The 25,743-nt window shown below is 46.4% G+C and overlaps 11 protein-coding genes across 11 annotated transcripts; 5 read left to right on the top strand and 6 right to left on the bottom strand.

Moving 5' to 3' along the window:
• Nucleotides 1-1,007: 1,007 nt before the first annotated feature.
• Nucleotides 1,008-1,718, bottom strand: BT62DRAFT_932571 (hydrophobin-251). Its single transcript, XM_043186378.1, has 3 exons — nucleotides 1,577-1,718; nucleotides 1,290-1,391; nucleotides 1,008-1,238 (listed from the first exon to the last, which is right to left on the bottom strand). The coding sequence occupies exons 1-3, from the start codon at nucleotides 1,697-1,699 to the stop codon at nucleotides 1,191-1,193; spliced, it is 273 nt and encodes a 90-aa protein (XP_043039702.1). The 5' UTR covers nucleotides 1,700-1,718; the 3' UTR covers nucleotides 1,008-1,190.
• Nucleotides 1,719-3,397: 1,679 nt separating this feature from the next.
• Nucleotides 3,398-3,595, top strand: BT62DRAFT_833173 (uncharacterized protein; the record flags this gene model as incomplete). The annotated part of the gene is made up of 1 exon (XM_043182414.1): nucleotides 3,398-3,595. A coding segment is annotated over one exon (198 nt), but the record flags the coding sequence as incomplete, so codon positions are not given.
• Nucleotides 3,596-3,745: 150 nt separating this feature from the next.
• BT62DRAFT_969139 (NAD(P)-binding protein) lies at nucleotides 3,746-4,592 on the top strand (the record flags this gene model as incomplete). Its single annotated transcript, XM_043188933.1, has 3 exons — nucleotides 3,746-3,974; nucleotides 4,109-4,255; nucleotides 4,309-4,592. 3 exons carry the CDS (start codon nucleotides 3,746-3,748, stop codon nucleotides 4,590-4,592), a joined length of 660 nt encoding a protein of 219 aa, XP_043039700.1.
• Nucleotides 4,593-4,834: 242 nt separating this feature from the next.
• On the bottom strand, nucleotides 4,835-5,299 carry BT62DRAFT_920211 (uncharacterized protein; the record flags this gene model as incomplete). The annotated part of the gene is made up of 2 exons (XM_043184205.1): nucleotides 4,835-5,073; nucleotides 5,122-5,299. The coding sequence occupies 2 exons, from the start codon at nucleotides 5,297-5,299 to the stop codon at nucleotides 4,835-4,837; spliced, it is 417 nt and encodes a 138-aa protein (XP_043039699.1).
• A 1,447-nt stretch (nucleotides 5,300-6,746) lies between these two features.
• On the top strand, nucleotides 6,747-7,457 carry BT62DRAFT_932566 (hydrophobin-251). Its single transcript, XM_043186377.1, has 3 exons — nucleotides 6,747-6,888; nucleotides 7,074-7,175; nucleotides 7,227-7,457. Exons 1-3 carry the CDS (start codon nucleotides 6,766-6,768, stop codon nucleotides 7,272-7,274), a joined length of 273 nt encoding a protein of 90 aa, XP_043039698.1. The 5' UTR covers nucleotides 6,747-6,765; the 3' UTR covers nucleotides 7,275-7,457.
• A 1,729-nt stretch (nucleotides 7,458-9,186) lies between these two features.
• Nucleotides 9,187-11,874, bottom strand: BT62DRAFT_895989 (uncharacterized protein; the record flags this gene model as incomplete). Its single annotated transcript, XM_043183242.1, has 2 exons — nucleotides 9,187-9,657; nucleotides 9,712-11,874. 2 exons carry the CDS (start codon nucleotides 11,872-11,874, stop codon nucleotides 9,187-9,189), a joined length of 2,634 nt encoding a protein of 877 aa, XP_043039697.1.
• A 211-nt stretch (nucleotides 11,875-12,085) lies between these two features.
• Nucleotides 12,086-12,411, top strand: BT62DRAFT_158018 (uncharacterized protein). The gene has a single exon (XM_043179885.1). It carries the CDS (start codon nucleotides 12,122-12,124, stop codon nucleotides 12,368-12,370), a length of 249 nt encoding a protein of 82 aa, XP_043039696.1. The 5' UTR covers nucleotides 12,086-12,121; the 3' UTR covers nucleotides 12,371-12,411.
• Nucleotides 12,412-12,772: 361 nt separating this feature from the next.
• On the top strand, nucleotides 12,773-14,890 carry BT62DRAFT_896085 (uncharacterized protein; the record flags this gene model as incomplete). The annotated part of the gene is made up of 4 exons (XM_043183247.1): nucleotides 12,773-12,890; nucleotides 12,951-13,257; nucleotides 13,306-14,574; nucleotides 14,629-14,890. 4 exons carry the CDS (start codon nucleotides 12,773-12,775, stop codon nucleotides 14,888-14,890), a joined length of 1,956 nt encoding a protein of 651 aa, XP_043039695.1.
• Nucleotides 14,891-15,714: 824 nt separating this feature from the next.
• Nucleotides 15,715-17,251, bottom strand: BT62DRAFT_932562 (uncharacterized protein). The gene is made up of 9 exons (XM_043186376.1): nucleotides 17,209-17,251; nucleotides 17,097-17,156; nucleotides 17,034-17,045; nucleotides 16,969-16,974; nucleotides 16,870-16,916; nucleotides 16,664-16,816; nucleotides 15,939-16,614; nucleotides 15,794-15,881; nucleotides 15,715-15,742 (listed from the first exon to the last, which is right to left on the bottom strand). Exons 1-9 carry the CDS (start codon nucleotides 17,230-17,232, stop codon nucleotides 15,732-15,734), a joined length of 1,077 nt encoding a protein of 358 aa, XP_043039694.1. The 5' UTR covers nucleotides 17,233-17,251; the 3' UTR covers nucleotides 15,715-15,731.
• Nucleotides 17,252-18,145: 894 nt separating this feature from the next.
• BT62DRAFT_1006419 (uncharacterized protein) lies at nucleotides 18,146-19,014 on the bottom strand (the record flags this gene model as incomplete). The annotated part of the gene is made up of 2 exons (XM_043177246.1): nucleotides 18,146-18,267; nucleotides 18,321-19,014. The coding sequence occupies 2 exons, from the start codon at nucleotides 19,012-19,014 to the stop codon at nucleotides 18,146-18,148; spliced, it is 816 nt and encodes a 271-aa protein (XP_043039693.1).
• Nucleotides 19,015-20,667: 1,653 nt separating this feature from the next.
• On the bottom strand, nucleotides 20,668-21,383 carry BT62DRAFT_920205 (uncharacterized protein; the record flags this gene model as incomplete). The annotated part of the gene is made up of 4 exons (XM_043184204.1): nucleotides 20,668-20,865; nucleotides 21,056-21,118; nucleotides 21,166-21,293; nucleotides 21,365-21,383. 4 exons carry the CDS (start codon nucleotides 21,381-21,383, stop codon nucleotides 20,668-20,670), a joined length of 408 nt encoding a protein of 135 aa, XP_043039692.1.
• Nucleotides 21,384-25,743: the final 4,360 nt, after the last annotated feature.

Below are 25,743 nucleotides of genomic sequence, written 5' to 3'. Positions count from 1 at the left end.
GCCTTGCCCCGGTCTGCTGTATGGTGATAATCTGGGGGGGGGTTCCTTGACTAAAACCACAAAATCCCACTGAAAGGTGAAGTATATATGCCATCTGCCAGCACTACATATGGGACCTCATTAAGAGTGACAATCTTAAGGTCGAATTTATTCGAGGAAACACGAACCCTGCCAATAGTTTCACGAAACTGTTACCCCGCGACGCGCGTATCCGTTATCTACGCGACCTGGAGGAAAGACAATTCTCTTAAAATGATATCAATATCAAGGTTTTATTAACTCTACAGTCTTGAAGGCGACCAGATTGAAGAAAGATACCAGTGTTACACTACTCGGGGGCCGTCATTCCAGAGATTTCACCTAATGGCAAGCACCAACAAGACACAACAAGCTTATTCACCATCGACAACGACGATCAAATGACATCGCAGCTGCTCCATATCGTCGCGTCGGTTTACTGGCAACCTTAGTTTTCTGGCCCTTTTATTATTGTCTAGTCCTGCTACTGCTCAGTATCTCGAAAGAACAACAGGAAAACACCTTGAGTCACTTATACTGTCGACTCGGAGATTCTTTTTCTGATATGGATAGAATATCTTCCATTCATCGCTATGTCTCTACTGCCATTGTAGCGCCTCTTGGTGTCGGAAAGATAGATACTGGTCTGTGACAGTGAAGAGACGGCGAAAGTGCGCATGTTTATTGTCGAGAGCCCGCGAGCCCAGGAGCAACGACTCCCGTCCTTAAGGTGCCAACTGTGTCAGCGTACACTTCACCGTGAAGAAATACCGTTTCATCTTCTGCGAAGACTTTGTTATATTCTTACAATCTACGGCCAGAAGGCGTTGTTGTGATTTTGAACTCTTTGAGAAGTGAGGGAGAGTTCCATGGGCTCTTCATGCACTGGTCGTTGGTTCACGTTCTGTTGTCGCTGCCTCTTTTTTATTTCCTTCGTTTCATCTACAGACACCGGTAGTGTATGGATACGGAACATTGGTACCAGAATTACCCACATTTTTTCTTTTCTCAGGACGCTTCGTTCAGATCTCGCGTCGGATGTTCGAGTTCTTCATAACATATATGTTCCTTATCCAGCGGTATTGATTTCTCGATCTGTCTACTTGTCCAACAAATGAATACAATATCACCGATACATTTAAATCACTCCCGAGCACTTGTAGAAGATTCCCTTAGAGGCCAACATTGATGGGGGTGCAGCCCAGAGCAACAACGCCGTTCTGTTCGTGGATAAGTATGCATGCAATCATTTCCGAGGTCGAATTACTCACGTAGCTGTTGTCTGTACAGCAGACAGGTTGGTCGGAGCAGTCGGTGCCACCAGCGCCAATGCCAGTGATGGGGCTGCAGGTAACACCGCTGCGATGAACGTACTCAGCAAAGCAGAAGACACGATTTAGTACGTGAAAACCTACAGATCAGCGGTGATGCTGCTGAGGGCGATCCCGAGGAGGCCCAAGAGGGTCTGAACAGCGCTACTCAGGTCACTGGGCTATCACAATTCAATCGTTTAGCTCCCCAGCGTGATCGTATAGATGAGTAGCGCAGGTCAACTCACACTCTGGACAGAATTGCAGCACTGCGCGCTACCGGAAGCACAAGTGTCTTGCCGGGGAAGGACAGTGGCGGTCGCAAGGAGAGGCAAAGCCAGGAGAGTAAAAGCAGAGAGACGAACAAACATTATGAAACTGAGGTTAAGCTGTACAACTGTGAGGGCTGTTCGACTTGGTCATACCCGGTAAACTCACCTCTCTTTTATACGTTTTCGTCCTCTCTGTTATCCCCATGTACGATAGTCATCTGGTCGAGTAATAATGGTCCGTCCTGACTGGCAATGCGCACGTTTGAGGAATACCGGGACAGGATGTGGTGCTGGGTGGAAGCGAGTATCCGTCAGTACCATACCTTTTCACGGTACTTGTACTGTATTTCTTGGAATCTGCGAGAGAATTTGAGCAATCCGGCATTCCGGCATGCTGAGTAAGGAAAGAATCCGATATTGAAAGAATTAGATAGAAATTACTGGAAAAGGTGTAGTCTAGTATAAATATGAGAAGTCAATGGGGAAACTCAGGAGTTTGTAACCCAAAAACTAAAGGTCTTACAAGCACGTACTTTGGATACAGTCCAAATCTGAACACAAACTACACTGCTGATCTCCATTTACTGTTCTCTACCTCTTATCGCTATGGCCTCGCAGAACATCAATTCGCTACTCGGATCTGGAAAATGAATGGGTCAAAATTACCATGATTAGAAGTTTAATCTCAGCATAATATTACGGCGTGCAGGCATATGGAAGATTGTTTCCGGGGCAATAGAGAAACCAAAGCTTTGCAATGGAAGGAATTGGAAGGAAGGGAAACAGCAGCAGAGGATAGATTGTACAGATGGGTCATCAGCTTGAAAAGGCACAAGGGCAAGCACACAGACCAAATTTGGAAGGAAATATTTTAGGACTCGAGATTCGGACAACGAGGCTGAAATTCGAGGAAGTCTAGAGGGCCTACATCAGGATCGGAATTCGAAGAAGTAGAGGGCTTACCTAAAGACGCTAAAGGTAGAATACCGGCTTGAAGGGAAGTGTTGGAATCTCCAAGAGAATTCGAGCAATCCAGCATTCCAGCATGCTGAGTAAGGAAAGAAGGAAAGAAGCTGAAGGGAATTGAAGGAATTAGATAGAAATATTGATATGAATTGCATCCCAAATAGGTTTTCTAAGAAATGGTGTGATCGAATGAGCCAGCACCGGGCCCTCATTTGGATACGTACAAAATCTTTTCCCTGTTGCCCTGAGCACCATGACGGAACCGTTGGTCGCATCCACTCATTCATTTTCATTTCAATGGCATATCTTTACCAGGCCTTTCGAAGCCCAGTAAAAGAAAGATGTCGGTGAACAAACTCACGGTTTCTTGATCTGCTCAAGGCTCATCTATCCACTTGAATTAATGTGACATAAAAAAGGGTCGATTTCCCCCTGACAGCCTAGATTTCCGACTCATGAACAGCAACACGGGAAAGATGTAGGCCCGTTACATATGCGAAACGTACCACCTGGTATCAGATGTCCTCCTGACCTAGTCGCAGGCTGCATTTTCTTGATGACTGTTGACATGAAAAGAGTTATGCTACTTTACCTAACAAATGCAGAACACAACGAACTCCTTCAAGAGTCGAGTGGAAGGGTTCGTAGCACCTAGGCTGACAGGGTACATCGCCATACATTTGGTGTTACGCGCGAAAACGATCTAAATGGTAAAGTGCTTTCCGATCCTTGTTGGCTGGATCGAAGCATCCGCCGAGCTGGGTATGTGAGACATTAAAGACACTTAAAACGAAGGAAACACGCAACCGATGCTCAAATTCAGAAGCGACCATACCTCTTCATCGATTCTATGTACCCCCTAACCTTTACTCAAACGAGGACAAGCAAGCTCTGGCCAAACATATCACGAACCTATACGCCAGAAGGGGCCTCCCCGAGTTCTACGTCGTAGTTCTCTTTGTCGAGGTTCCCAGACAAGGTTATTTCGTCGGTGGAAAGGCCAGGGGTAACGCGGACAACGCGTGTATACCGATATGGTTGGACTGTTTGGAAGAGCGTACACGCGATAATATCACGATAGCTTTCCTTACGAAGCCGGGCCTCATGCTTCTGTTGCGCGGTTATCCTCTTCGCCGGAATCGATCACCGGATCACCCATTGAGGGAGCTCCCTTGTCATATGAGCGTCTTAGAAAGCTTTCAATGCCAGTCTACCTTCGCCCAAGGTATAAGTGCCGTTATTCACGTGGTGTCGCCTTTCTTCCGGAGTGTAGACGATCCTGAAAAGGACCTTCTTGATCCTGCGAGGCAGGGGACGGTCAAGGTTCTGGAAGCATGTCTCAAGCATGGTGTCCGACGTGTTATTGTAACAGGAAGCATCGCTGCAGTCGTTGACCCAACCAAGGTTGGTAAGCTGCCTGTATCAGTTTACCATCGATCTGTGTGACCCTCTGATTCAGGTCTTTGGCGTGACTATACCTATACTGCAGAGGACTGGTATGGCACAGCGGTTCTGTCAGGGTAGCAATATAGACTCACTGAGACACCGGGAACCCCTTAACCTACGAGCAGGCTGTTTCTAGCGCGCTTCCTGGAATGGCTGTTTACGCTGTTTCCAAGAAAATCGCCGAAGAGGCCGCCTTTGAATTTGGCCGCGAGCATCCTGAGATACGCATTACCGTAATGAATCGTACGCACGTCCTTACACTATCTCCACTGCCGCTCCATTCATTCTCCATTTAGCTACCATGATATATGGTCCCCTTGTCCTGCCTGCTGACCTGTCGGCCTTGAATACCTCATCCCAGGATATATACAATCTCATCAGTGGCAAGCTGGAGGAGACAATGTCACCTGTATACGCTGATGTGAGATATGTCGCCACGCTCCACGTCAAAGCTCTGAAGGTCGATGAAAATGAAGCAAGTCTCTTCATTTCCCTTCCGTCTTTCTACCGTATGTTTATGTGTTTTCTAGATGGATCACCGAAGGGAATCTACAGGCGAATATTTTCGGGGAAAGATTAGTATGCTCGCCACGCCGTTTCTCGTGGGCAATTGTCCATGTTGTATGCATTTCTATCAATTGATCTCTTTTGCTTCTTTCTTCAGCCTGAAATGTGTTTTTCCGAGATGCAACAGTGGACACAGGTAACGTTGGGATTCTTTTATTTCACTCTGGTCAAGGGTTCTACCCTCAGGTGCCCACGCTCGTGCAGTGCCAGATGTCATTCTTGTCGCGACAAATGTCAGTTCGATTTCTAACTATACTAGGACAGAGTTGTGAAACCATCGCCAATACCGGGTTCGCTTGGATGCCTGTTTATTTTAAGATATCTCTGCAGCTCTTTGCGGAACGCAACACATGCCCATACGATCAACGATATTTTCTTTTGTTCCTGTACAGAGCTTGAACCTGAGCCTGTCCCGTGGTAGCGTTTCGAGTATTTGACAGGTGGAGCTGCTTGCTCCGGGTGATCATATCTTTCCATTTGATCACGTTCCCTTTCTATAGAGACTGAGTATTACCGTATCTCCACAGTGAGCCTTCTCATACCATCCTTTTTAGGGTCCAGCTCGGCGGATGCTTCGATCCAGCCAACAAGGATCAGAAAGCACTTTACCATCTCGATCGTTTTCGCGCGCAACACCAAATGTATGGCGATGTACCCTGTCAGCCTAGGTGCTACGAACCCTTCCACTCGACTCTTGAAGGAGTTCGTTGTGTTCTGCATTTGTTAGGTAAAGTAGCATAACTCTTTTCATGTCAACAGTCATCAAGAAAATGCAGCCTGCGACTAGGTCAGGAGGACATCTGATACCAGGTGGTACGTTTCGCATATGTAACGGGCCTACATCTTTCCCGTGTTGCTGTTCATGAGTCGGAAATCTAGGCTGTCAGGGGGAAATCGACCCTTTTTTATGTCACATTAATTCAAGTGGATAGATGAGCCTTGAGCAGATCAAGAAACCGTGAGTTTGTTCACCGACATCTTTCTTTTACTGGGCTTCGAAAGGCCTGGTAAAGATATGCCATTGAAATGAAAATGAATGAGTGGATGCGACCAACGGTTCCGTCATGGTGCTCAGGGCAACAGGGAAAAGATTTTGTACGTATCCAAATGAGGGCCCGGTGCTGGCTCATTCGATCACACCATTTCTTAGAAAACCTATTTGGGATGCAATTCATATCAATATTTCTATCTAATTCCTTCAATTCCCTTCAGCTTCTTTCCTTCTTTCCTTACTCAGCATGCTGGAATGCTGGATTGCTCGAATTCTCTTGGAGATTCCAACACTTCCCTTCAAGCCGGTATTCTACCTTTAGCGTCTTTAGGTAAGCCCTCTACTTCTTCGAATTCCGATCCTGATGTAGGCCCTCTAGACTTCCTCGAATTTCAGCCTCGTTGTCCGAATCTCGAGTCCTAAAATATTTCCTTCCAAATTTGGTCTGTGTGCTTGCCCTTGTGCCTTTTCAAGCTGATGACCCATCTGTACAATCTATCCTCTGCTGCTGTTTCCCTTCCTTCCAATTCCTTCCATTGCAAAGCTTTGGTTTCTCTATTGCCCCGGAAACAATCTTCCATATGCCTGCACGCCGTAATATTATGCTGAGATTAAACTTCTAATCATGGTAATTTTGACCCATTCATTTTCCAGATCCGAGTAGCGAATTGATGTTCTGCGAGGCCATAGCGATAAGAGGTAGAGAACAGTAAATGGAGATCAGCAGTGTAGTTTGTGTTCAGATTTGGACTGTATCCAAAGTACGTGCTTGTAAGACCTTTAGTTTTTGGGTTACAAACTCCTGAGTTTCCCCATTGACTTCTCATATTTATACTAGACTACACCTTTTCCAGTAATTTCTATCTAATTCTTTCAATATCGGATTCTTTCCTTACTCAGCATGCCGGAATGCCGGATTGCTCAAATTCTCTCGCAGATTCCAAGAAATACAGTACAAGTACCGTGAAAAGGTATGGTACTGACGGATACTCGCTTCCACCCAGCACCACATCCTGTCCCGGTATTCCTCAAACGTGCGCATTGCCAGTCAGGACGGACCATTATTACTCGACCAGATGACTATCGTACATGGGGATAACAGAGAGGACGAAAACGTATAAAAGAGAGGTGAGTTTACCGGGTATGACCAAGTCGAACAGCCCTCACAGTTGTACAGCTTAACCTCAGTTTCATAATGTTTGTTCGTCTCTCTGCTTTTACTCTCCTGGCTTTGCCTCTCCTTGCGACCGCCACTGTCCTTCCCCGGCAAGACACTTGTGCTTCCGGTAGCGCGCAGTGCTGCAATTCTGTCCAGAGTGTGAGTTGACCTGCGCTACTCATCTATACGATCACGCTGGGGAGCTAAACGATTGAATTGTGATAGCCCAGTGACCTGAGTAGCGCTGTTCAGACCCTCTTGGGCCTCCTCGGGATCGCCCTCAGCAGCATCACCGCTGATCTGTAGGTTTTCACGTACTAAATCGTGTCTTCTGCTTTGCTGAGTACGTTCATCGCAGCGGTGTTACCTGCAGCCCCATCACTGGCATTGGCGCTGGTGGCACCGACTGCTCCGACCAACCTGTCTGCTGTACAGACAACAGCTACGTGAGTAATTCGACCTCGGAAATGATTGCATGCATACTTATCCACGAACAGAACGGCGTTGTTGCTCTGGGCTGCACCCCCATCAATGTTGGCCTCTAAGGGAATCTTCTACAAGTGCTCGGGAGTGATTTAAATGTATCGGTGATATTGTATTCATTTGTTGGACAAGTAGACAGATCGAGAAATCAATACCGCTGGATAAGGAACATATATGTTATGAAGAACTCGAACATCCGACGCGAGATCTGAACGAAGCGTCCTGAGAAAAGAAAAAATGTGGGTAATTCTGGTACCAATGTTCCGTATCCATACACTACCGGTGTCTGTAGATGAAACGAAGGAAATAAAAAAGAGGCAGCGACAACAGAACGTGAACCAACGACCAGTGCATGAAGAGCCCATGGAACTCTCCCTCACTTCTCAAAGAGTTCAAAATCACAACAACGCCTTCTGGCCGTAGATTGTAAGAATATAACAAAGTCTTCGCAGAAGATGAAACGGTATTTCTTCACGGTGAAGTGTACGCTGACACAGTTGGCACCTTAAGGACGGGAGTCGTTGCTCCTGGGCTCGCGGGCTCTCGACAATAAACATGCGCACTTTCGCCGTCTCTTCACTGTCACAGACCAGTATCTATCTTTCCGACACCAAGAGGCGCTACAATGGCAGTAGAGACATAGCGATGAATGGAAGATATTCTATCCATATCAGAAAAAGAATCTCCGAGTCGACAGTATAAGTGACTCAAGGTGTTTTCCTGTTGTTCTTTCGAGATACTGAGCAGTAGCAGGACTAGACAATAATAAAAGGGCCAGAAAACTAAGGTTGCCAGTAAACCGACGCGACGATATGGAGCAGCTGCGATGTCATTTGATCGTCGTTGTCGATGGTGAATAAGCTTGTTGTGTCTTGTTGGTGCTTGCCATTAGGTGAACTCCCTCTGGAATGACGGCCCCCGAGTAGTGTAACACTGGTATCTTTCTTCAATCTGGCCGCCTTCAAGATTGTAGAGTTAACAAAACCTTGATATTGATATCATTTTAAGAGAATTATCTTTCCCCCAGGTCGCGTAGATAACGGATACGCGCGTCGCGGGGTAACAGTTCCGTGAAACTATTGGCAGGGTTCGTGTTTCCTCGAATAAATTCGACCTTAAGATTGCCACTCTTAATGAGGTCCCATATGTAGTGCTGGCGGATGGCATATATACTTCACCTTTTAGTGGGATTTTGTGGTTTTAGTCAAGGAACCCGCCCCCAGATTATTGCCATACAGCAGACCGGGGCAAGGTGCCGGGAGTTTAATCTCATCAAGGCAGCTCAGCATCCACATCATCTGCTGAGCGTCCCTTGTCAAAGAGATGTACTCCGCCTCTACTAGACAGTGCCACAGTAGACTGGCGCTTCGAGCTCCACGCTGGTGCGCCCGTGATCGTAAACACGTATGAACGCCTGGTATCTTGACATGTCGATCGATCGCGCTTATTTCCATTGGTCACGGCTTTTGCCGTGGTGCCGGCTAGGCCGCCCGCAGCTCGTTCCATCTGGAATGTCGAGTTACCAGGTAGAAGCTCCGACTTCTATCCGAGCCCCAGAATGCCTTGTTCAGAGTGCCTGGAGATGGTTTTCTTACAATGTAGGCTTGCGCCACTGATACTTACTAGTTTTTACTTGCAATGTAGCCTAAGTATCATTTATTTCGATAAATAAAGCCATACGATGGACAGGCGTATCAGTAGCATAGGTCCGGTCTCATTGCCAACTGGGCACACAGGCTGAACATGACGAGATGGTCGACCTTCCATACCGCCGCCTCCTGGGCCGTGTCATGTGTGGACGGGGACTGGGAAGTGTCAAGGACAATTATACTGCCGATCTATTTTCCTGATGTTGTGGACTGGTTTAACATGCATATAACGGCAGTGTCGGCATGTAAAGTGCAATTTTAAAACATGGTTTCCTATGCATATCTGTACAATAGATTGAGTTCAGCATGATTTTCAACAGATTTTCTAAATCGCATGACCGTCAGTGTCCGAAGACGACACCTGTCTTTCCCCCAAGACCTGCCGGAGCAAAAGTTCGACTCGCTCACGATCCTCGCTTATACGATGCATCTCTTCCACCCATCTCGCTTCCCGCTGCTCGTAAATGCCTCCCAGCGTGTTCAGACTCTGCAACGCAGAGCTCAAAGCCCGCTTCAAATCCTCCTCCCTCGACTCGCTTCCATCAGACCCACTTCCAGACATGCTCGACGGCGTCAGGAATCGATCCGCCAAAGAGGACCTATGCGAACGGCTCTGCCGGCGCTGAATCGCCAATTGCCGGAATCCTGATCTCATCCCTTGCATGATAGGCGACCGAGCTAAAGTTGACGACTGCCTCCTGATCGAACGCGAAGTCATCATGTGCAGCTTGGTCGAATGGGACGGAGCGGCCATCAAGACCATTGTAGCGTCAGTCTGGCGATCAACAGCCTGAAACTGCCGGACGATAGGGTCAGAACTGCCTATCTCGTCGACTAAAGGAAAACTTACTGCTTGAGCAAGTGCCTCCCAGCGCGTCTCCCATCGACGACGACGTTTTTCGACACTGCTGACAAAGGAAGGATGGTATTCTAGTTCTAACAAATCTTCGTCATCTTGATCGTCATCTTCGTCCATCCAGTCATCGTTATCATCGTCGACATAGCCGTTCACCCTGGCTCCTTCCTCCATGATGGCGAAATGAGGCTGCTCCTCGCCAGCGGTCTCCTCGCCAGATGTAGACGGCTCAGGACTCGTATCTCGAGGTTGGGTGCTTTCCACACGAGGGGGAGGCTTCCTTGCGACAGATTGCGTACGTAAATCAGTAGAGTTGCGTTTCTTCTTTAAACCTACGTTTGCAGGGCGTGGGAGTGGAATGGGTTCATGGCTAGGACTCGACCGAATGCTTATCGGATCTGGATATCGGCCCCCCAGAACTCTTTGAGTGTGCCAGTACGCCCAGGGGTTAAACGACGGTGTGGAGAAGGGCGTAGACGATGGAGATAAAGTAGAATCAGTGATATGACCATGATTGTTGTTTTGAGCATACATAGACCACTGTTTAGCGAACTGTTCCTGAATAACAGAAGGGTGGTTTAGATCGTAGTTTGCTGGCATCTGACCGCGGCTGGAATGTCCAGAATACGGTTGGGACCGCCGTACATGAGAGAACGGATATGGATAAGGAGATCCCACTGGAGCGACCGGGCTGAATGGAGGGAGATCTTTGGCATCGTATCCACCGGATATCAACGGCGAGGGAGAAGGGGGTGAGGTCTGGCTATGAGGGGTAGGAGGGATAGGCGCGTCTGGACGTGGTGAGCGTGCCAAATAGGCTTGAATATAAGCTGACGTCGGATGGTCCAACAAATTAGTGAAGTCATCAGAATGCAGCTGTGGCGTATAGGCACGAGTGCGTGGATCGGAATACTGTTGCTCCGCCCGTTGCTTCTTTGGCTCGACATACTGGGGTGGGATATCTCGAGGGACACTATGCGGCTCAAACAGTTGGTCGAATCCTCTCAGTCCCAGCTGGTCCGTCACCCCATTACGCGCCCTGCCCCGACTAGGTTTGACGAACTGGCTCTGCTGCTGATATCGATCCTGGGGGATATCTGCAGGCAGGCCAGAGGAGGGAGATCGAGGAGTATACTGGCCGTCTTCATCGTCCCGCTGATCTGGCTCGATGAGGGTTTCGTCATCGTCGTCGCGATGACCGGCACGACTACTTCTCCCGTCAAAGGAACGATTGGGATCGTACCGGGAGGAATTGCCCTCTGGATGAAGGTCGGAAGATGGAGTAGGGGACGTCTGGTGATGCTCGATATCAGCACCCGCCCATTTCTCCCGGTCTCTGGTATCCCCATTGTTTGATAGAAGGTGAGTGAGCTCTTCCTCGGGCTCCTCCTGCACCGGAAGGGACCTATCGGGGCTCCGAGTGTGGATCGCTTGAAGAGGAGGCGTCTGCGTAGAGAGGGATAATGCAGGTCGGCCGTCTGCGCCGCTGGGACCCGAATTTCGTTTAGGTATCGACGACGTATCGTACTGATACTGAGCGTAGTTCTGCAGGGCAGAGGGGTGCTCTCCGGGACTCCCCATCGGGGTATGGTAAGCGGGTGACTGGCGTGGCTCTGGGTTTTGGATCTGTCCTGAAGGAGATGAGGATTGGCGATCACGAACCTTTGGACTTTCCTTCAAAGCCTGTGGTCTGCGACCGTCGACGTCCTTGGGACTGGATTTCTCCGTTGCTCGAACGCGTTCGACGACGGGGTCTTTAGATGGAGAATCTGCTTGTCCGTAGGCCATGGGATATGAACTCGGAGGCTGGGCGACATTTTGCGATTGCTGCAGATCGGCCCGCTCGATCTCGGCCAAGAGCTCCTCGGTCATTTGCCAGTTCTCGTCATGTTGGAACTTGGTGAGAAACTGCTGAGGGGTGACGCGGTTGATGGGGCGGGGGTAGTGGGTATTGACATTGGGCTGGGAATGTGATGGTTGGGATGGTTGAGGACTCGTGCGGTGCTCGGCGGTTTCGGGGAGACTAGGATGCGGCGGCGTAGGTAAAAGTCTTTGTACCTGAGAGTTTGGGGGTGATCGCCTAGAATTATTGGGCGCCGTCGGACTTGGTTGGGCAGGCTGGTGCGTAGAGGCAAATATCTGTGTAGCTGATGGCATAGACTGCGCCTTGATCGTCCGCGTGCGAAATGAAGAAGGCGACGGGGACTTCTCTCGAGGCAGCATTTGGCCTGTGCATGACGATAGTTAGTATCTGATTAATAGAGTAGCGACAAAGACAGAGATTCGAAAGAAAGGAAGGCGTGGCGCCCAACTATTACATAGCAGTAGGGCACAGATGGATCGATTTGAAACCGATTTTTCACGTTAATGAAAGAGTAGCACGAGACTTACCTTGAGAAGCTGGATGCATTTGTGGTTTACGAGGGCGCTGAGGCGACTGGTTGGACATTGCACAAATCAAAGAAAACAATGGTCCAGGAGGGCCAGAATGAGATGGGAACAAAGGATTCAGGATCGACCGCACAACAAAGGCCCAGTCTTTAGGCGAGCAGTTGTGCTACGCGCGTTTCCCTCGTGTCTAAGACAGGATGACGCCTCCAGAAGACAACGAGGTCGGCAACCACGAATGGCAGTCAGCCTCGAGGCGTCCTGAGGCTATATCTGGGAAGGAAACAACCGCCTGATCCGGCACTTTGATATCTTGTTGATTTCCGCAATCTTTAGATTCCTTGCTTCAATAATGGCAGCAGATTTTCTGTAGAACATAAGGCACTTGGAGAATGTAGTTACCAGGGGAAGGGGGGAAAAGAACTGGATGGAAACAGAACAAGACGAAGAACACAAAGGCTTGGAAAAGGAAGGAAACATAAAAGGACATTCCCCCGCGTAACGATCACGTGATAAAATAATAATTTATTTCTTGAATTGGGCATAAGGTATGCCGTCACCAAAGCTTGCCCTTGAACTCGAATTTTATTACACTTACCGTACATGTCCGCCGCGTCACCCAGTTCCAGGTGTGTTCAAGCATGCTTTATTATGCAGCTTAGTGCTGATGGCTGCCAGGTTCATCAAAATTTACGATTCGTTGCCATCAGAGTCGCAGAGAATACTCGTCGAAGCAAATCTCAAGTTCATTCTCGACTCTGCACCGAAGCGAAAGGCCAGACGACGTGCGTGGCGTGGCGTGGTGTGGCGTGCTGGGGAGCTGAAATTGACTCAATTATATCTAGTCGTGTGCTATGCCTCGAGGTTTCGGAAACGGCACTCCTTGATTCCACTTCTGGATCTGCAGGGCAAGAAGAAAGAGATCAACGGCCTACTAGCCGACCTTGCACGCGATGCGAAGTGTTCCTTCGTGAAAGACAGGTCGAACCGCGACGAGCTTCTCACCGAAATCATCGACACCATTTCCGTGTGGCTCTCCACGATATGGATCGTCATCTACGAGCACCATGTCCATTTTCGCCAGGCTCATCAGTGCTTGTTGTTCATCGCTGGCGTGTTGGGCAGGCTCGACGATGGGACTAGGGTTGGAGGGTACGTGTTTTCTGTGCTGTGTATCAGCTCCTTGACGCGTCAGTGTAGATGTCAGTGTTCCATTACGACATACGAAGTCGATATATGCGTCAAACGGACGAACGGCAAAACAGTGAAACACTTTTTGTTCTATGGACCACACAACATCAACTCTGTACTGCTATGGATGTGGAGAGAGTTGTTTGTGTGCCTCTCTGCTTCCGGCGGGCACCAAGCCAGAAAACAGCTACCCGAGATGCTGTTGGATATCGAAGAAGAGATGGGGTGGAAGTCATTGGTGCGGCTACTCCAAGGAGGCAGAAATGGTACGTTGAGCTATGCTATCAAATTAGTTCAGTTTCGACGCGTTGCACCCTTAGAAGATGAAGATGACGAAGAAGACTGGGAAGACTACAACAGTGATGATGATGATAAATCAGACTATGAGTCCAACACCGACAACGTCCAGTGCCCTTGTCATCTCCATGCCAACCACTGGTCACATGCAATCAACCGACATCGACTGCATCTGCGAGGATTCGTCCAACGGCGCCTTCATAGCATATTTGAGACGGCGCCATCACGAGATCTATACATCGCCCTCAAAGCACTAGGCGCTGACACCCCAGTCGAGACGCACAAAAACCTATTTGACATTCTGTCTCAAATCGCGGAGTACAGCTCTGACAACTTGGCCGCGGCCCTAGATGTTTACGCAGCCGAGAACGATACGCTGGCAATTCTCAATCTCCTGGATTCCCATTCGTCGCTCCTCCGCCCACGCGACGCTCCAGTCCTCCAGGTTGCCCTCCTCGTGCTCTCTGAATCCCCTCTGTTTCGGACGCGCACCTTCCAAATAATTGAAAAAGAAATGACAGACTTGGTGTACGCAGTCCGTTCTGCCATCCGCCCAAATTTCTGCTGCATCGAAGATTCTGTACACAGGGATGAACTCCAGCGGATCCTCAAGCTGCCGTCTTCTTCGCAACAGCGGAGCGACCGAATCGAACAATGGGTAGACGATGTTGTCACGCCGTCCTCCGCGCCCCTCCACGCTGTCGCGTTCGCAGCCATGATGATGGGCATCCCCGCGCCTGGGATCGAAGAGGGTGACGATCCAGATTTCTTGGGTCACCTAGACCTAGATCCGTCCGACCCTGATTTGGAAGATCTCCGGGAGGAACTGAGGCCACCGCTAGGGGAGCGATTCGATGGCTGGGTCGAGGTCACTAACGCGATCAGGGGTGGAGCGCCCATCTTGACCAAGGTCTATGCGAAAGCGACGGAACTCATGCCTTTTCTGCGCGCGCATGATGTCGGCGAGGCTATGCAGACAAGGTCGGGAATATGTCACTACTGATAGGACTGGCATTGATTGACGTGCCCTCGTAGGATCTCGGATCGACCGAGTAAGAGGCATGTGAGCGATGCCCTGAACACGCTTTCGTCGTTTGCGAAGATTCAACGAAGGAAGATGGCTTTGAGGGCTGACAAGAAACGACAAAAGCAGCAGCAACAGCAACATCTACAACAACCGGCTTCTTCAACGCAGTCTTTCCGAATCGGCGCTGGCGGATTTGCATTTAACTTTTCATCGAGCCCTACTCCACCTCCTGGCCATGCATCTTTTGGCGGTATTGATGATGTTGATTAACGTATACCTATATCAATTGCATTTAATGACTATCGTTATTATGACAGATAGATTCGCATCTTCTTCTGGCGAGGCAAGACCTTGTTGCCCGATAGCCGTGCCAGGATAACCACTCCGTCCACATGGAAGCTGCGCTCAAAGGACCCTTCAGTTCACTGCCTACACATGTTGGTCATTCGAAGGTCTGTCGAAGCCAGCGGCGTCCAGAAAAACGTGTTTTTAGGCTGCAACCCCCGGCTATCGGTGTGCGGTATCTCGAGAGAGTTAAAGAGTTAACGTCACAGTGCATGTCATCGATGCGTAGGAATAAACCACGCGTGTGGGAAGCTATTATACATAGATGCGGATGCGAACACTTTCGTGAGCATCCCGCTATGTGGGGATCGGTAGGGCTTCTACCGAAAAGGACATATCGAAAACGGCTTAACGTTCCCCTCTTCAGAACCAACGGAGGATGACGCGTACGACTCATCCACAGCACGCACATCGCAGGTTAGAGCAACCCGAAAAAATGTCAATGAAAAGGCTCCTGCTGGATTCTACAATCCACGTCGGTGCACTAGCGAAAACCCAGGACGAATCGACATACCAGAGGAGACGATGTCTGAGGACCGACGTCTTAGAATTGGGTAAGGCCGGTAACATGAATACTCAGGGATCGGAGTCACCCCAAGCTCTCCTCCTTCCCATCAGTACAACGAGACAAACAAGGCAAGCACCTCAGTTGACAGTCATCGGTGGAAGATTATTCTTCCATTATTTAAATCAAAGAGGATAGTTGACGGGCGAATTAACATTACATCTCGAATACATTTGCTTCTACTTTCCCTTTTGCGTTCACTCAGAGACGACCTGTGTAACGATGAGCCAGCACCGTGGGACTCGCATGGACCGGTTACGCACCAACGTTGCCGAGGTCTTCACAGGCTTCCTTGACACGAACAACAAGCGTCTTCTCACCCTCACGCACCCAGACACGAGGATCATAGTACTGTGTGTTCAAATTAATCTCGGCAGGAACAATATAACTGAACCGAGAGATACGTACCTTCTTGTTGGGCTTGTCAGCACCTTCAGGATTACCAACCTGAGTCTGGAGGTATCCACTCTTGTTCTGGACAAAGTCCCGGATACCGACAAGATAAGCGAACTGAGTATCTGTGTCGACGTTCATCTTGACAACGCCGTTGCTCACAGCAGTTTTGATTTCCTCCTTGGTGGATCCAGAACCGCCGTGGAAGACGAGGAACAACGGCTTCTCGGCTTTTCCACCTAGTTTCTGGCTCGCGTATGATTGGTGCTTTCCGAGCAATCCAGGCTGGAGGCGGACGTTTCCAGGCTTGTAGACGCCGTGGACATTACCAAAGGCAGCGGCGATGCTGAAGTTAGGAGAGATCTTGCTGAGGGCGTTGTAAACATCCCAGATGTCCTCTGGCTGGGTGTAGAGGCTGGCATTGTCAACGCCTGTGTTGTCAACACCATCCTCCTCACCGCCAGTGATACCAATTTCCATCTCAAGCCACAGGCCGAGGGGCGCCATGCGTTTGAAGTACTTGACGCATGTCGCGATGTTCTCCTCTTTTGGTTCTTCGGAAAGGTCGAGCATGTGGGAGGAGAAAAGGGGTTCCTGGTGTTCCTTGAAGTAGGCTTCGTCGGCTTCAAGCATTCCGTCGAACCAGGGCAGGAGTTTGTGGGCGCAGTGGTCACTGTGGAGAATGACGGGTCTATGACGGAACGTTAGAATACAGCATGGCGCTCAAGGAACAAACGTACACGCCGTAAGCCTTGCTTACAGTTCGAACATGGACTGCGGCAGCTGTTGCCCCCGCAATAGAGGCTTGCTGCTTGTCATTGGCCAGGCCCTTTCCAGCGAAGTAGGCACTGCCGCCTTGAGAGACCTGGATGATGATGGGCGATTTGATGTCCCTACAGTCGCGATGAATAAATCATCGTTGGATCACGGTCATGACGGGGCTTACCTGGCAGCCTCGAGTACAGCGTTCGCTGTCGAGGATGAGGTTACATTCTTGCGACATGAATATGAGTGTCAGGAAATCGGATATGAATGGACAGCTCACGATAGCCTATACGGTAAATACCGGTGATGAGTACAGATAACAACTGGCAGCTGCAGAAAACTCACAGGAATGGCAAACTACACGAAAAATCAGCACATATGCACTAAATTAAGCGCTATCCAGCGCACCTTGTTCTCCTTGGCGTATTCGAAGACTTTGCGGACATTATCGCCAGTCAACACACCAGCCTGTGGTCGTCGTTATCGTCGGCGTCCAGCGTCAACCGTCTGCGACACTCACCGGTACGATATCGAGGATGCCCATAGTATTGTTTCGGGAGAAGAAGGAAGATTGTAAACGGAATTCCGATGGTGGTGGTCAGTGTTCAGGAGCGATCGGATTCGAGTTTCTCCAATTTATGTGGAACACGTGCTGGATCGGACCGGCCATTGCCGGAACGACCTGGAAAAATATTTGCATTTGCAACGGGCACTGTCACTAGAGTCGGCCTGTGACCTGAGGCAGTATAAACACTACTATGACGGCTGGAGAGAAAAAAAACAAGACATATACACTCGTACGACATTGCTCCACATGGACACTCAACCCCACATCATTTCCGAGTGAATGTCGATTCCCGCGTCCAACATCATGTCGCACACCATTTGATTAAGCGTGATTACAGTACTAGTGTTCTTCCCAATGGATGCACTAAAGTGTAGTGCGGCGCGTTATTATTGGGCAGAGCAAGCAGAATCATTCCAACGGCCGAAACAACCAAATGCTTCTTGTGAGTGGGTGAGCTCAAGCTGCGGCTGATTATTCCGTGACGAGCATTGGCTCGAAATCTAGCACCACATAAGAACTACCAGAGAATGGTGTTCAGAGAGCTGAAGTACCAGCTCGACCGCATAAAAACTTGAACTGAGCACAGTTGGAAGATACAAATGCACAAGAAAGTAGGTCATTTTGATGCATGTACAAAGACCTTAAACTAGGGCTGGAGACACGAAACTGAGGATCATCGAAAAGGGGAAACATGAAGAAAGGGAGAGATAACTGCGTGGCAGAGGTGATGCTTTTCACAGGTAACGAGATTGGAAGCCGGTGGAGTCTTCATTAGTCGTCAAGGAATTCAAGAAGTTGAAGTTCAGCTAAATAAAAAGACGTGAATTGCATGGTCTGACAAGAGATGCTCCAGCTGACCTGGTAAAAGAAGTAACCTAGCGAAAGCAACTCAGAGCTTTCGTTGTCCAGGCGCTTCGCCCAAGATAGTCTTCCAGCACGAATAGACGGACGCAGAAGGGATGAACGCTCCCTTCATATCTTCGTATACTTCGCCTATCAGGGCCCACAAACCTTGATAAAACATGAGAAATTTCAGGGAGAAAGAGCATTAGAAAGCCTCTCACCTGGAGGTTTTGAGGCAGTCTTCCGGAAGTAATAATTTATATGTCGCACATCACCCATTCTTTCGGCAAGGAGAGCGTGTCCTCGGAAATGCAGCAGACCACCGACGTATGTCGATTTCGATACCGTGTCCTTGAACGGATCCTTCCTGATGCAACACAGCATTCCTGGGGCGACTGCTAGAGTGACCTCCCTCAGGAAGATGTCCCAGTGAACATCAGCGATGACGCCACCAACGTGATCGACCTCTGGATTCTCCGCAACGATGTGCCAAGCGACAGGTAGGACACTGAGCTCGGTCATCGCTTGGTCAAGCGCTATGGATATATGCGTCCGGATGAGCTGTTGGTGGCACAGTATGAGCTCGTGCCAGCCGCCTCGGATGCAGTAGTTGACCTCCAAATGTATTCTCTCGATATTCGGAAAGCATCTGCGAAAGCCAGAGTGATTAGGCAAGCTACATAGGGCTGAGTAGGGCTCCATGGCGACGTCACCGGTAGTTTCGGTGAGGTCGACATGGCGGGTAATTGTACGGGTGGATTGGAAAAGATCAGAACAGTAGATAACGGAGCTATTGGTGCGAATGACAGTGCTGAGGTGGACGAGATACGCAACCGTTGGAACGTATATGTCGCGGGATGAAATATGCGCAAAAACCTCCTTCCAGAGGTTGCTGACGAGAGGGCAAGTTTTCATGAAGGTGATACGGTCTTGAGAAGAGTTCTCCGAGTATCAGAAATCCGAAATAATGGCTTCAATGAGTTCGGCAGGGAGCTCAGGGTCGATCATCGTATTAAGAAGGAAGGATGCGGCCCAGCTAGTAGCGTGATCAAGGGCAGGGTCGGCTCCCGGGCCGTATGTATACATCGGAAATAACTTCCGATGCTTTTTAGACTGTATTTCATTATGCAACAAGTGCATCAAGTACTAAGACGTGAAAGTAACCCCGCCTCTCAAGTGTCCAAGCCATTGACTCTGTCCGCATCTGTCAATATTTCTCTGTGCAGCCAAAATTTTCTTGCTTTCAAACTCCTGAGTTCGGTGATTCATCCACTGTTCCTTTTCATGATATTGACATACATAAGAGACAGAAATAATTTCAATTTTCTTTCACTTTCAGCATGTAAAAATTGGAGGTTTCTACATTCTTGAGCATAAAGAACATGTCTCTGCCACTCTGTCAAAATCTCAAATCAAAGAGTCCAGAAATCCATGTTGCTGTATCTGAGAAAACAAATTGCTATGCATAGTTCAAATGAATAAAATCACAGGTAGACACATTCCAAATTCAAAGGTATTGTATGCAAGTGTTATGTGTTCTCATTGTGTATTGGTCTGCAAATATTCTAACTGGGTACTGATATGCTGGGCAACCATACCTGGTAAAAAGTTGAATATATTTAATTTTTTTTTCTACCAGGTTAGTCACTCTATGCCACAGTAAGAGATAATAAGTAAGTAATTATCTGGTGAAGGGCCAGCTCTCTCAAAGGGCATCACCTCAGTATCTGATGGCAACCAGAATACTAGTGGACCTTGTGATTAGCAAGGGAGGTTTCCAGATCTGAAGGACTTGTATGATCAGTATGCCAGTATGGATCAGGCAGAGTCCAGTCATCCAATCAAGCTGGCTGCAAATGAGCTCATATCTGCCCAACCACTGCATATGAGCTCATACTCATCCTGCAGCCATAGATGAGCTCATATCTGTCAGAGAATGTGTTTAGTCTTCCAGGTTGTATCAGCAAGCATATTAGTCAATAGTTGTTTATGTTAGTCAGCTATGAGTAGCTAGAAAGTATAAATATCAGATCATGTATAGGGGAAAGAAAGGTTTCTGACCTCTCTTGAAATGCTACCAAGCAAACAGTAAGAGTTGTGTTAAGAGCTTTGAGTCATAGACTCCACTTGAATAGTATTGTGGTGACCAGATCACTTTGTTTTGTGCAAGAACTCCAGAAAGCAACTGAAAGTTTGTGTCAGACAGTCAGAACAGATCTGAGACAGTTCAGAACAGCCAGTATTTGTGTATAAGTCACAACCAGGCATATCATATCAGTCCAGAAACTGCACCAGACAGACTGTTTGAGATAGATTTTATTGTATTCAGTGACACAGACAACTTTGTCCTAGTAAAACCACAATATATATCCTTGAATTACATTCTATTGCACTCTATCAATGTTACATTCTCTATATACTGAGGAGCCAGATGTTATCATTCCTCCCTTGAACCACATTATGACTTGATGTTAGTGATTTGGTGGTGTGCATCCTGCATATTGTTGATTCATTCTTGTGCCACTTCTCAGCATTTCAGTACTCTGCTCTTCATTTTGTCCAAGGTGATTACAATAAAGCTTCATCAACTGCAGCCACTGGAGGGTATGCTGTGTTGACCTGATCCACCCAATGCTTGGTGGCTTCTAGTTGATTCTGCAATGGCATAGCTGCTAATATTACTCTAAACACCAAATAATTCTCTACAATTACCCATATCTTTCTTTCCTTGATACTCAGATTGCATGTGATTATGTTGAGATCAGTCTTAAGAAGATAGATGCATAGAGTGAAGGTGCATACAGCAGAATACAGGGCTTCTGCTCTCTGTTTTGACACTAGACATTATCTTGATACATACTTGTTAGACAACACCCTGAAGTGACTGCTGTTAGTGCACATACTGAGTTATGGTCAATAAGCAAAGCTGAATTGCATTTCATTCCTCAGTGCCCACTTGACAGGAGGCACACTGATCTTCAATAAATGCATTAAAGTCAATGAAATACTGTTTAACATTCTGTAGAAACATCAGAAATCATTTCTACTTGCATGATAGAAGCATACTTTGAGCATAGCAACTGCTGTGTTATCTTGATCTATTCTCATCTTTATTATTGTCCACATGATGGGTAACCTGATGATAGCAATAGATCCAATATAGATGAATCCTATATCTTGACTCCAAGAAAATGCTGAGAGCATGTTAATTTGGATTTCAATTGCATCAGAAGTCCAAATGGATGCTATATTCACAATGACTTACAAGGGTGGTAGGCAGGCATATTTGTTGGAAATCCTGGGTGATGCACAGGGTAGACTCCAGGCTGATAAGGTCAGATAGAATGAACTTATTATTCTACAGCTTCTACAGAGCTTGTATTTATACTCTCCAGGCTTATATCTAAAATTTACTACAACTTTCTCTTTCTCTTGAGCTTACTCATCAACTCTCAGCATGATGCTGGATTGCCCTTTCTAGAACTTTCTGGTAAAATTCCAACAATATTTGATGAGCAACTTCTTGAATACTTCAAGCATAGTTGGATACCATATGCCATAAAATGCAGTGTTGAGAAATCAAGCTCAAAGTGGTTAGGAGAGTCAATTGAACTTCAATATTATGAAGTGATGACAACTTACATATGATTATGATCTGTAAAATATAATTAAATAAATTCATTGTCTGAGAGCTATATTTCAGCAGATGATGGAAAGATGGATCTAAGAGAAATTTGGTATTGTCCACAGGATAAAAAAGAAAATATCATTTTATTCAAAAGAGAAGAGTGAGAACACATCTTAACTCTTCTACCATGTCAGCATCTATTGCAATGCTTTGATATGTCTATCACATCCACAAAGCCCTTAGTTCATAGATGCATGAAAAATGTACAATCCACTCCCAAACTGGTTAGTATGACTGGTATTTTATGTTCACTAAACATGTCACATTATTTACCACATGACTGATCATATCTTAATTCATGTAAGAATATGACTCATGTGAATTAAGATTTGGTTGAAATTGTGGATGCATTGTTATATGGTATTTTATGAAGCTATTCAAGACTCATAATAAGGCTGCAAGAATGGAGGTGCAACTAGAAGCTGCCAAGAACTGAATGGCTGATATCAAGAAACCTTTTTCTCCAGTCACTGTAAGCCCCTTCAATCAATGTTCTTTATGGCAAAATTGAGTGTGATTGAAAGAGATGGTGATTAGAGCACCCAGACAGAATTTCAGTGAATGACAGTAGTCAAGAACATGTGGCACTTTGAAATACCCACATTTTGTACTAGAACAAACTTATTTCATATAATAAAAGTATCACTATCTGCAATAAATGAATGGTCTGTGACAAAGCTTGCATGCTCACTCAACAAGAAGACAATGGTCATAGATGGCCAGAAAGGTGTCAGCTGTTGGTGTAGGAGAGTTTTCAGATATCTATCATGTAACTCATCAGTCTAATCTGAGTCAAGAGAATATGCATACCTCAGTGATGTTGGCAGCATAATCAATTCTCCCAAAGTTGTCTGTAGCTTCCTGAACCATTTGGACAACTTGATCTTCCTTTGACAGATCAGCTTCAGATGCATAGAAAAGACTCACTCAACTGCTTTGACATTCTGATAGAACTTGATAGATTTCTGGATGATCTAGAGAAAGATAACCACCAAGGTGAGTGTCACAAACATAAGAAAGGGAGAAAATCATAATATTACCCCCCTTTTAAGACTATTGTCCCAATAGCTATTCTAGGGAGAGTTTGTAGTTGCAAATAGTGTTGTCAGCATTCATCAGCTGCTTGTTCACCCACTGATTGGACTCAGAGCCATAGCTCTTCCAGCTAACCAAATAGTCAACTGTTGTTCATGTTTCTCTGCTGCAAGCTCTGATTTTATGCAGTTTATAGTTAAGAATCTGATCAATCTCATAGTGTTCTTTATCATTGATCAGTTCTGGTTCAGGTGGAGGTAGTCAGTTTTGATTGGAAAAGGCTGATGCAATATAAAATGTGAGAAGGGATTCATTAAAGACATTGTGAACTCTCCAGCTAACAGAGAGGTGAAGTTTGTATGCAGAGGTGCTGACTTTAGTAAGAATGAGAAATAGTCCTGTGTGTTTGTCAGCTAGTTTTGCATTTCAGATGAGAGAGGTGAAGGTTTGTAGTATCCAGCCAAACTTTATCATTGACAGAATATTGATGTGATTTATAGTGATGTTTATTGTATTGTTTTTTCATTGTGGCCACTGATCTTTTAAGCATGGCTTAGGTCTCATCATAGATTTTGTCCATGGTGCATGCAAAATCTGAGGATGCTGGCATTGAAGTGTATAATTGTCTCATATGGGAGATGTTGGAGTGATAGCCATGGTTGACAAAGAATGGAGTTTTTCTGATTGCAGAATAGACACAATTATTGTGTTGAAAAGTGGCTAGAGCTAGCCATTCTACCCAATCATCTTATTGATAATTAATGAATAATCAGAGGTATTTTTCTATCTCCTGATTAATGTGTTCTATTTAGCCATCAGTTTGTGGGTGATATGTGGTTGAAGCATTGTAGCATATATTTAGAAGTCAGTATAGGTCATCTAAGAATTTGGAGACAAATTGAGGTTCTCAGTCTGATATAATGACTTGTGGTATGCTATATTTGGCATAGACTTCATTGTGGAGAATCTTTGCCCATCCCTCTGAGATCAACTTGGTTGAGCATGTGATTAGTATGATCGCTTTAGAGAAGCAATCAACAATCATGAGTCAATCTATTACAGTCCAGTAGTTCTATTATCATATTGACAGAGATATGGATCCATGGTGTTATGAGGATTTCATTTGGATAAAGTGGTGCTGCCTGTGGCTGTATTGAAGCCTTTTCTCATTGACATGTTTCACATCTCTTTATATAGCACTTGATATCCTATTCCATCTTTAGCCATCTGTTGTTAAGCCCAAATTCCATGTGACAATCAACATGTGATAAACAGTTCGGTACCTCGCACTTTGGGTATGTCCGACTGAGTTCACTGATGTGATGAGAGTGTTGTGAGGTCAAGGCGTTGCAAGTAGCAGGAGCTCGAGATAAGATGGTGAAGTAAAACTTTAGTTCAAGACTGGGGTGTTACAGCAAGAACTAAGCTACTTAAATACTGTTCTGTTATTGTGCTATAAATAACTGTTCACAAAAGATATTGTCTGCTGTAGAGCTATTTCCCCTATCATTGCCAGGCCTCCCACAAAAGCTGTTGTCTTGCTGCAGAGCTGTGGTCGTGCACTGCAATTTGAGGACAAAAAGAGCATTGTCTCTCCCTTCACAGCACACAGCAGTGTGACAGGAGAATGACTGACTTGGGTTGCTGAGCTAAGCGTTCCCACGGTCATAAGCACTGGCCTAAGTGCTCTGACTAAGCCAAGATAGGAGTCATTTCTGAGGAAAAAAAAAAGAAAATAGGAGAAAAATAAGAAAAATCGTAACATCTGTATTCTCATAGAACTAGTTTTTTGGTCTTGGTGATACTGGAATGCTCTGCTGTCATATGGTCATAGCAAGTGGCAATTATTTCTCCACAAAGTGATTGGTCTTAGAGAATAAAGATCTGGCCATCATAGCAGATCAACCCTCCCTTCTTTGTCATTCCTTGCTCATGGTTTATTGATGGGGCCACTTGTTGGTCCCATTTGCTGTTATTCCTTATTGCACTTTTGATGCACTCATGTATTTCTTTCTCAGTTGGCATTATTATAGCCCAAAAGTGTTCAGATTTTAATAACACCATTCTTTCATTGTCTTCTCCTCCTTGATCATGATCAGTATGTTGACTGAGGAGATCAGCCTTCCTATTGGCCACTCCTGCCTTGTAGTATAGTGAATAGTCATATTCAGAGAGCTCAGTTATCCAGCAGACTTGTCAGTGATTGAGCTTCTGAGAAAGTCAGAAATACCAGAGATTTTGATGATCAGTCCAGATCTCAAAGGTCTGAACTGCTCCAATGAGATAATGATGCTATTCAGCCAGAGCTAACATGATTGCTAAAAGCTCTTTGTTATAAATTTCATAGTTCTGCTCTGTTATCATCAATGCTTTGGATAGAAAGGTGACCAGCTGCCACTTTTCATTCTGTTCTTAGAATAGTACTGCTCCAATTGCCTCTTCACTTGAGTCTGCCTCCACTCAGAATCTTTCTCCTTGAGTTGGTATGATAAAGACAACATCCTCAGCCAATCATTGTTTGAGATCATTAAATGCATGCTGCTGGGAGGGTCTCCAGGTCCATGGGGCATTGCCTGTCAATTGAGTCATGAATTGCATAATCTTGCTGTAATCTTGGATAAATCATCAATAAAAGTTAGTAAATTCTAAAAAAGATTGTAACTTCTTTTTCTTTGTTGGTTCTGGCCATTCTATGACTCTGGCTACCTTGATTGGGTCCATTCAAATGCTTCTCTCACTGATTATTACCTCAAGATATTCTGTCTCTGATACCTTAAACTCATATTTCTCCACTTTGAGGAATAATTTGTGCTTCCTCATCAGAGCAAGTACTTGTTGAACCAATTGTCAATGTTTCTCCTTAGTTTTTGACATAATGAGAATATTGTTGGCAAGAGTATTCACATCAGATAGTCAGAGTT

Source organism: Guyanagaster necrorhizus (assembly GCF_019112545.1).
Source record: "Guyanagaster necrorhizus MCA 3950 unplaced genomic scaffold BT62scaffold_13, whole genome shotgun sequence".
Lineage (NCBI taxonomy): Eukaryota > Fungi > Basidiomycota > Agaricomycetes > Agaricales > Physalacriaceae > Guyanagaster > Guyanagaster necrorhizus.
The sequence above is the reverse complement of the archived record's forward strand: the minus strand, read 5'-3'. Positions and strand labels throughout refer to the sequence as shown.

Bases quoted from the DNA above. Each gene is read 5' to 3' on its own strand.
- BT62DRAFT_932571 (XM_043186378.1), bottom strand. From the start codon at position 1,699: ATGTTTGTTCGTCTCTCTGCTTTTACTCTCCTGGCTTTGCCTCTCCTT. The intron at 1,392-1,576 runs GTGAGTTGACCT...TGCTTTGCTGAG, and splicing joins GCTGCAATTCTGTCCAGAGT to TACGTTCATCGCAGCGGTGT. The intron at 1,239-1,289 runs GTGAGTAATTCG...ATCCACGAACAG, and splicing joins GCTGTACAGACAACAGCTAC to AACGGCGTTGTTGCTCTGGG.
- BT62DRAFT_932566 (XM_043186377.1), top strand. From the start codon at position 6,766: ATGTTTGTTCGTCTCTCTGCTTTTACTCTCCTGGCTTTGCCTCTCCTT. The intron at 6,889-7,073 runs GTGAGTTGACCT...TGCTTTGCTGAG, and splicing joins GCTGCAATTCTGTCCAGAGT to TACGTTCATCGCAGCGGTGT. The intron at 7,176-7,226 runs GTGAGTAATTCG...ATCCACGAACAG, and splicing joins GCTGTACAGACAACAGCTAC to AACGGCGTTGTTGCTCTGGG.
- BT62DRAFT_158018 (XM_043179885.1), top strand. From the start codon at position 12,122: ATGCATTTGTGGTTTACGAGGGCGCTGAGGCGACTGGTTGGACATTGC.
- BT62DRAFT_932562 (XM_043186376.1), bottom strand. From the start codon at position 17,232: ATGGGCATCCTCGATATCGTACCG. The intron at 17,157-17,208 runs GTGAGTGTCGCA...CGACGACCACAG, and splicing joins GCATCCTCGATATCGTACCG to GCTGGTGTGTTGACTGGCGA. The intron at 16,817-16,869 runs GTAAGCCCCGTC...TCGCGACTGTAG, and splicing joins GCTGTACTCGAGGCTGCCAG to GGACATCAAATCGCCCATCA.